Source organism: Trachinotus anak, unplaced genomic scaffold (genome assembly GCF_046630095.1).
Source record: "Trachinotus anak isolate AG129_WGS33_773 ecotype Australia unplaced genomic scaffold, CSIRO_AGI_Tana_v1 ptg000012l, whole genome shotgun sequence".
NCBI lineage: Eukaryota > Metazoa > Chordata > Actinopteri > Carangiformes > Carangidae > Trachinotus > Trachinotus anak.
In genome coordinates this window covers 25,456,867-25,466,640 of record NW_027273863.1, presented here as the reverse complement: position 1 = coordinate 25,466,640, position 9,774 = coordinate 25,456,867, and the positions used below count along the sequence as shown (strand labels likewise).

Below are 9,774 nucleotides of genomic sequence, written 5' to 3'. Positions count from 1 at the left end.
TGGGGGCAGCAGAAACAAGTTGTGAAAACAACACTGACATATCATCACCTTTTAAGTAGTTGGGAAGTAATGTGTTCATTCATATAGGTCATAAATTTGATTTAGCTGCAAATATTTGTTTTATGGAGACAAATAATGTGAAACACTGCACGGATAACACACTCTCATACATACACACACTGTCACACTCATTCATTCAAGCATGCATCGCAAAACACAGTCAGTGCACACACAAGCATTGCTACAAAAACTAATTTACTGCAATCACTTGTACACACAGCATGCAAAAGTTTGCATACTTACACACACACACACTAAACAAAGTCTTCCAGATACACACTCATTCATGATTTCTTGTACATACACACCCACACACCATTAACAGAGCACCGTAGATGTTAAAGAGTGTGTGTGTGTGTGTGTGACTGTGTGTGTGTGTGTGTGTGACTGTGTGTGTGTGTGTGTGTGACTGTGTGTGTGTGTGTGTGTTGGCCACTAATTGGACTGAATTTCACTGAGCAACAAAAGATCAGGCTCGAAAATTCCAGCTCTGGTTTGTACAGGCTCTGCTTTGTTTTCCCTTTGCCTCTGTTTGTTCTCTTCCAATGCTGTGTTAACAGTTATCTGTCTCCCTTTCTCACCCCCCTCCCCCCTCCCCACCTCTCTCTGTCTCTCTGTATCTTTCTTTCAATCTCTCTCACTTTCTCTCTTTTTTCGTGCGGCCCATGAAAGGCTTTCTGCCCCAAACGAAGCTCAGCTACCCCAAATGGTCAGAGGCAGGCAAACCCCAGAGGCCGGAGCTTGTGAGGTGCTGTCCACATTAACTCACAAATCTCTCTCCCACACACACACACACACACACACACATACACACACTGCAGGAGCCTGTTGGACAACCACAATGAACCCCAGACCTTCAGTGGAGTGGACCATTGTCAACGTCTCCATCTATGGGAAACTTGCCACGTCCCTCGGAGCTGAGCCTGGACCTGAGCTTTTGGTTGGATTTTTCTGCTGATCTTGAGTCAGGATAAAACCTGGGGATAAGATGATGATTGAGCTGCAAAGCACTGAGGATGGTGGCAGTGATGGTGGTGGTCGTGGCCACATGGATGTACTGAGCACTGAGGAGCTGGAGTGTAAGATCTGCTACTGTGCGTACAACCCCGGGAGTCGCAGGCCAAAGTTGCTCGAGTGCTGCCATCGCCTGTGCGCTAAATGTCTCGCCAAGATCCTGGATCTGGGTGAGTCACCTCCCAACGCTGTGGTGTGCCCGTTTTGCCGCTACATCACCAGACTGCCAGGGGATGCTGTGAGTAGTCTGCCAGATGACTGCAACCTGGTGGCGGCGCTGGCCCTCCAAAGCAGGAATCAGAGGAACCTCCACTTCCATCCGGATGCAACCACGGAGCTGCTCCTCAGCCCCAGGCGCCTGACCTCGCTGATGGGTAGCAACGCACCTGTGTCCCCTTCTCCTACTTCCTCCACTTCTTCCGCCACTACCTACTCCTCCATCCGGGGCTCCCCTAACTTTGTGGTCATCACCATCATGGAGCCTCCACCAGCAGCTGCCTCAAACCAGGACCTCTACCACCAGCCACGTGTTTCTCACACAAACCGGGGCTACCGCTCTTCCAGTCTGGACTCCATGGCGTCCATCACGCAGAGGTGGACGGTGTGGAACTGTGCGGCCCTTCTGTGCCAGACGTCAGCTCGGGCGCTGGTGTGGGTACTCGGGCTGCTGTACTTCAGCTCGCTGCCCATGGGGGTTTACCTGCTCATCATGCAGAGGACAACGCTCGGGGTACTGCTGGTGAGCCTGGTTCCTGCCAGCCTCATCATGATCATGGTCTACGGATTCTGCCAGTGTATCTGCCATGAATTCTGGGACTGCATGCCACCATAATGGAAGCAGATGAATGGGCAATGGTTTGCTTTGAATATGCTTGACAATAGATGTCCAGAATTCACTAATGGGGATGTTACTGTGTAACTGATCATGTTGAACGTTTACTTCAGTGGCAGAAAATTGATCCTTTTCTTTATTGGAGAAGAAGATTATGTACATTATAAATGGAGCTCACAGTTTGAGGCTTTTCATTATTATACACTGTAATTTGTGCATTTTTTTTAGCTTGATAGCCAATTAATTATCCAGTAGAGCTCAGTGACAGATAAAGCTAAATTTTCATGCCATTTCTGAAGGAATCTGCTAAATATTACACATAATACTGTTGTAGTGAGAAACCAGAAGGAATTTAAGGTGTTAATAAGTGTCTCTGACACCTGTGGATCTAATTAGTTATCTAACAGTGGTTCTCAGTCTTTGAGATTATGTCACACCCATAAATGCATCAAATGTGAACTTTATCATCACAGAGTCCTGAGAGTTCTTGAAATTACTATGAACAACAGTGTGTTGTCGCCAAAAAGAGAGATCAGTGTTTTCTCACCATGAAAGAATCAAATTAAAGATTACAAATATAAACAGGATATGCAGTAGTTGTTATGTTCTCCAATAAAAAATACGTGCCCATAGGCCGTCTGTGCAGCAGGTTATAATGACCCAGAGTTACGTTTTATTATTAGGTGACATCTAGCGGCCGAAGTAATTATGGCAGAAGTATGACCAGGAGATGGGTGTTCGATTGACGACAAAGTTAACCACGTTGTTATTATTGTAACCAAGACAACAAAGATAATCTAATATTGAGGAAGTAGTTATTTGAACCCAAATCACCATATTTTCCTAAACCTTACCAAGTAGTTTTAGTGCCTAACCCTAACCAAGCCCTGACCGTTATTATAGAAATCAATAGCGATGCAGTCTGCATGTTTATTACAACCATGACAACTAAGGTCCGGCATACCTGCTGGAGTAGGGGCGTTATTTCAGGAGATACTCATATGAGTCATATCAGAGGGTTGAAAAAAACGACCTTCAGGGTTGTTCAGGTTGGAAGACTGGTTGGATTTTAGTTGAAGGTCCAGAGCCTCTTTCCTTACTAATATGTTTAATGTCCTGCAGGGTATTTATCAGTTTGGAGACTTTGGGGGTTTTTTTTGAGAGGGGAATTGTGACACTAGGCTAAAAAATATACCAGACACTACCATGGTGGTTCTAGAATAAAACCATTCACATAGAGACCCTGCTTCAACCCCTTGCAGCTGGAGTGCAAAGGCAGGAGGCCAAAGAGGGATTACACCTTGGTTGCTACAGTAGTTACTCCTTGCCTGTGTGAACGGGATAACTGAGGACAAACACATTTGTTTGTATGTTTTGTAATGAAAAAGTGACTGACAGCTAAAAGAAGCTTTGCACCATTATCATTTTTGGATTAGTTCTACTCTGACAAACACTGCAAACATAAAATCAATAGGATGTTAAAGGATAGGGTCACAATTTTTGTCTTTAAACAAAAATCAGGTGCTCAAATGATTCCTCCTGTTCATATTGACTATTAAAAGATCCCTTTCTGTGCCTAAAACCTACATAAAACCTACAGTCTTTGTTCCATTCCTAAGACTATCTGAAGGTAATGAGGTTTCAGCACTCAGAGTTAATCAGTTCAAGCTGTTATCCTCCACAGTTACTCTCTTTTTGGTACAAATTCCTTCTTTGTGTTACTATCCCTCCTCTGCAGCACAGTCGGGGGAACACAAAGAAGAAATTCTGTACCACAAAGATAAATTTGGAAGATACCCATGTGATTTGAGTAACTAAGACTGCTGAAGCTGTATTTTAGCTCCAGATACATTTTGGAATATATTTTTGCAGAACAAGCACTAGATTTTGACACTGTTTCCACTGGAAGCATGTTTGGAAGGGATATTTTAATGAGCAGCATAGACAGGAGGATTAATTGCAGCAAGTTAAAACTGTTTCACGGTATAAACATTTGCTTTCTGTATTGTACTGTTTTCAGGCAGATTTAAAAAAAATCGAATCAATAACTATCAGTTTTATACAGGAAAGCTCTTTCAAAAAAGTATGATTATTTTGATCATACTTGATGATCATAAGCCTTGCCTGTAATAATCTTTATTGACAACAATATAATAAGTGGCAGGTGCTGTATAAACAAATAATGTGTGAAAAGGTAATAGTTACCACCTTGGTAATGGCTAATGAGGATCCAAATAAATAAATAAACAATACAATAAAACACAGGTGTAATAACATAACCTATGTCTTCATAAGATAAGTAATAATTGCTAAAAATAACAAACACTTAAAAATGTCCTCGTAGCTGCTTAAATACATTATATTGTGTAAAAAAAGTCATTATAAACTTTTTGAACACTACTTATGAACGCTAAATAAGGGGACTTAAAGTGTTACAGTGTTAATTTCCATTGTTAAAACTGTAACAATGTAGTTTTCATTTATATTTTTTATTTCAAACACAAGTTGTAAAGTTCTTCACGCTGGGCAGCAAATCAAAATCAAGAAATTATAAAAACATTGTATCATATAATAAAACAGATCAGCTGTGTATGGTAAAATAAATAAAATGGCATTTTAAGTAAATGAAAAATTCACATCAAATGGGTCTTTTTCACAGAGGACATTTTGACATGTCACAGTAAGAGACAGGTGTAAATAATGAGATTAATTACTGGGACAGTTAAATCGAACAGAGTCACTATTAATGTATTAGGAACACTGAGGCCTTTTCTACTGTGAAAGGTCAAAATGTCTGCTGTGAAAAAGTACTATGAAAGTATGATTTAAGAGATAACACTAACTCAGCCAGCGTTATTTGCTTTGAGCCTTGGGGGCCCAATAATCTTTATTATTATTAACAACCATCCTGTCCCCTCAAGTCTTAAGCTTCCGCCTAAGGATCTCAAACTACATGTACAGGGTCATAAATTCAGGGAGGCTACAAAGACCATATAAAATAATCAACATGCTCTCAAAATCTATTCTTAAACATACCTGAGGTGTGTTAACTGAAGACAGGTGTGATGTGGTGAAGGCTCTTGGTTCTGGTTGAAAGCCTGGCAGCTAAATTACTTTTAATTAACAGAAATTTGAAACTGAATGAAAATTAAGATGAATGAAAGTAGCAGGATGATTAATTAAGGCAGATTCTCCATAATAACTCCTCCTCTGTGGTGAGGTTGAGCCTTAACCACCAGAGGGTGCTGTGACAGCTCTGCCCTGTCATTATGGGATATCCTGCAGTTTGTATCCTGCGTCTTCATTCAGTTTCTAAGTGTTTGCACTATAAGAGAGGAAAACATTAGATGAGACTGATAATAAGTGATGATCCTCCACTACATCTCTGTCCAAGAAAACAGAAACTCTGATTTTAAAAAATATTCAGTGATGCTCCACTGATTAAGATATGAAATGACAGCCTATGCTAGGCAGACAGAATCTCCTCCACTTCAAATCAAACTGTCACAGCTCAGATTGTTGAGTCAGAGGACAATACAAAGGCTGCAGGAGTGTTTAGACGAGGCATTTGAAAGTCAAATGAAACTGTCATGCTGTTATTGCTTGATACTGTCTGAACTGAAGTCAGGGCCAGAGTAACTCTCCATGGGGTCTGGGTCTGGGTTGTGTCTCTCACTCTCTGTGTGTGGCATATGCATTAGTTGATAATTAGTGATTAATTTGTGCTAACTCAAGCCCAAATAATGTGGGAGTATACATCATGTAATAATGATATCCATGATGCAAAATAAACTGAAACATTAAAAGCCTTAAAACCAGATGTTGCGCCTGCAGATTACATAATAATGCAAGTCTATCTAAAAGGTGCTCCACTGAGTTGTCTTGTAAACAATCAAAATGTCTATGTTTACAAGCTCTTTAAGCCTTTGTTGGTGTATTGCTATGTTTCTTTGCATGTTAGCACCAACAACTGTAGACAATAATAACAAACTATAACAAAGTTTACATAAACAGCACTTAATAAAACACAAACTCAAAACCAGAGATTACAAAGTGCTTTACAAAAAGCACAAAACTAAAAAATAAATAAGGTCATAACATATATGTTACTCATACCAGCCAAAATATACACATCAACACACAGCAAGATTAAATCAAGTTATAAAAAGCTTTTCAATTAAGGGCTTCAGGAGAATAGTATAAATCATGGCATCGCGCTGCCAAAGAAATTGAGGACCCGCACATAAAAACATCAGTTGCACTACTATTGGTCAAAAACTGCACAGGGTACCTTTAAAGATCCTGTCATTTCAGCTTGTGCTTTTAGTTGTGCATACAGTGTTACACCAAACATCTACAGCGTTTGATAGACTTTGCAAACAGTTTATAAGCTCATCAAATGTATTTAATGTTTATTCTTAAACTGAGAAATAACAGTACTTACAGCAGTCAGATATATGTAATGGAGTAATGACTAAAATATTTCCCTGTATGTAGCAGAGTAGAAGTATAAAACTGCTTAAAATGAAAATACTCAAGTACAGAGCTTCAGTAAATGTTCTTTCTACCATTGGTTTTGAGTCCAGGACAGTGACTTGTACCGCCGTGATATTAAGCTATTATCTTCAGTGTTACTTGAGTATTTGCTCCATCCCTGTCATGATGCTGGTAAGCTCCTCCCAGCCAGTCGTCCAAGCAGGCTATGAAGCAAACACAGAGGATCTGTTCCCAGCACAGTTTGTCCTCGCTCTGCTTCTGCAACACACGTCTTGCTGATGATAAACAGTCTGGGCCTTCAACCATTTCTGTTTTACGGGGGGAATCTGAGTCTGAATCTGAGCAAGTGCTTCCCTACAGGGAGCGTAACATCATTTCAGATTCCTTTTTAGTGAAGCAATGAACATTCCCACATGTCGGTGTGAGGGACGTTCACAGACTGTGCAAGCCAAACAAAAAGAAAAAAGCTCCCCTCAGCCTGTACTCAACCTCATATCTCTGATCAAAGCTGCTGGAAACAAAAACAACACAGCCAAATGTGACACTCTGAAGGACTGCTGTTATTTTAGTTCATTCACTGGCAATCATGAATAATACAATACTGCCAACCACTTTTCCAAATCATGCTTTTACAGAGTGTTTTGACTGTGTGTGACGTATGGTACTAGGCAGCTTCTGGTTTCCAATAAATTCACCATGAGATTATATCAACTAGCAAGGCTGGGCAACCACCTCAGGGACCCAGACCCTCAGGAGCCGCAAAGGCACTAAATTCAATGTGTGTTAATTAGTTGTTGGTTATATTGATCAGTAGCAAATCAGTTTAGTTAAACAATTGTTACAACACAATGAAATGATAAGATCCTTAAAGTGGCAATAGACAACGTTTTCACCTACCACGTGTACCAAGTTTCCAAGTGATATTAATGGTGGATGGTAAGAATATAGTACCTTTCTCTGATGCTCCTATTAGAAAGGTCAAACCCTAGGAACCGTGTTCTTTGTTTAGATTATCAAACACATAATAAATTGTTTGTTTCTGGCCCGGAGCTCTCTTTTTACTAGGACTGGCCATAGGGACTATACCATGAAAAAGCCCGGTGGGCAGCCGCATTGGTGTGCATGTGGACAGTAAGCAACTATCAGTCCCATGGGAAAAGCCCAGGGCTGAATTTCTGTCCTAGACCAACCATGGCTCTCTCCATCAGGTAAATGCCCGTCACTCTTCACTCTTGTTCCTCCCTGGTTTCTATCGCTCCCTGCCTTTACCTTCTTTGCCTCCCCCAGTGGGCTCTTTACCTTTGCTACCTGGGTAAAGCGACCAGGGAAAACAAAGCAATAGCCTCTGTCTGTTTTGATTGCGCAGTGGGAGGTGTGCCTCCTTTGTGCTGTAAATCGAGCCTGCAAACGCGAGGCTTATAAGGAACCAGTCTAAAAGCCCATGGTGTCATTGTTCCTTGGCCATTACATTGTGCAATCAACATTTACTTTATAATAATCAGTTAAAACAGAAGTTGTCTATCATCCCTTGAAGGTGGTTCCTGCATTGTTTGTACACCCTGCAACCCTATCTTTCAAAAATTACATTTGTATACAAATAATTTGCAACAGAAAATACATTTTAAAGGAAACACAGTGCAACCTGGATTATGTTTTTTGTCAGCATAACGAGGATATTGTTAATTACCGTATCTGCCAAGATACAAAATGTTGACTCTGAACATATCTGCAAAATGTTTTCTCACTGTGCATTTTATTTATTTTCCTACAATCTCCTGCCTTATAATGTAATATCTTCTAAATCTTTTATGGTTATGTTTAGGCACCTGCAGCAGTTTGTTAAGGTTTGGAAAAGATTGTGGTCTGGTTTAATACTGAAAAGTCTGCAGGCACTTGGATCATGTGACCAACATGCTTACTTTATTGACATTTAATCAGAACTACAGTCTTTCCCGAACCTTCACCCAAGGTTGCAAAATGCAAACCCCAGAAGTTCTACATTTGTACAGACACAATCGACCCCAACCACCTTCCCCTCTGTTTTCTCTTGAATCTCTTGAAAACTCATCTCTTCCGAGACCACCTCCTTTCCTAAAAACCTCAACATGTCTAACTAGCACTTTTTGACGCACTTCCTTATACAATGTCCCAGCATTTATTAAATGGATGTAGTACCTAATACTTATATGAAGTTTTCCCACTGCACTGTAGCTTTACTATAGTCCTTCACTTGTAAGTCACTTTGGATAAAGGCATCTGCCAAATGAGTAAATGTAAATGTAATGTAAATGTACCATACGGTATGTAACTGTTGCACCCTCCACAATATAAAAACACTACTAGGGAACTTTTTCTAGGCTGCAATTATGTTTCCCCTGGAACACAATTGGAAAGACAAACTGTAGCACTTAAACAAAATTTCTAGGAAACAATTTTTTTTGCAATTTGTGAAGCGTGCTGTGTCAAAATCCTTGGTTTCAGCAACCTGTCTTCAAGAAATGACAGTAAATGACCATTATGTCTGTAGAATTATGTTTTGTGGGAATGTTTTTTCATGGAACGAGGTGCTAAGAAATGTTAATCATGCTTCACCTGCTATGAGTAGACACTGTAGGGAAAACAAATAAAATACTGTATGATGTCACTCAACATTTTGTAACTCTGCAGATATGTTCATTAAAAACATTTCCTCATTATGTTGATAAAAAATAATAATATATTGCTCACTATCTTTCTCTTTTCTCTTATTTTCTGTTCCGCACTAGTAGCATATGAACATATGAAGAATTTCTAGGGGATATTGTCGGTGTCTGGGGCTCTTGGCAAGATCTAATGAAGCTGCCATGTGTGGCCTGTTGTGTGCACTGTCCCTGATTGGTACCTACAGGGGAAGTGTGCCAATTTTACACATCAAAGTCTGTTTACAGGTCTTGGGGCATTATTATATATGTTATTATAAGTGCCTGGTGCCCAGATTTGGACAAGGAAGAAGAATGTGTAGAAGTCAACAAAGGCCCACAGCTCCACTTTGCCCTTAACAGTTAATTTAGATTACTGTAAATGGGAAAAAAATGATTAAGTCCAAATAAAATCTCTGGATGAGACATATCAGATAGAAAGATACAGCAAATTATGTGTACACTGAATAAATATTCACAAAATAAATGTTCAGTGTTTTGTAAAAATCTGAAATTAATAAAAGGTAGCATAATAGATATATAGGACAATGTGATAATAAAATAAAATTGCTTAAGAATAGGCGATGAATCCAGAGTACTGCTGATGATGGTGAGTCAGTGACTGTGCCTACCTTGTAAGTCTATTGATGAGTTGTTGCCCTGTCTGCTGCACGTCCACTGCTCATTCTGTGG

At 40.1% G+C, this 9,774-nt stretch overlaps 1 protein-coding gene across 1 annotated transcript; it reads left to right on the top strand.

The window, feature by feature from the left end:
• The first annotated feature begins 697 nt into the window (after positions 1 to 697).
• On the top strand, positions 698 to 4,128 carry rnf182 (ring finger protein 182). Its single transcript, XM_071492435.1, has one exon. It carries the CDS (start codon positions 1,049 to 1,051, stop codon positions 1,904 to 1,906), a length of 858 nt encoding a protein of 285 aa, XP_071348536.1. The 5' UTR covers positions 698 to 1,048; the 3' UTR covers positions 1,907 to 4,128.
• Positions 4,129 to 9,774: the final 5,646 nt, after the last annotated feature.

What these genes read in the sequence shown, in the direction of transcription:
- rnf182 (XM_071492435.1), top strand. Translation starts at nt 1,049, where the DNA reads ATGATGATTGAGCTGCAAAGCACTGAGGATGGTGGCAGTGATGGTGGT.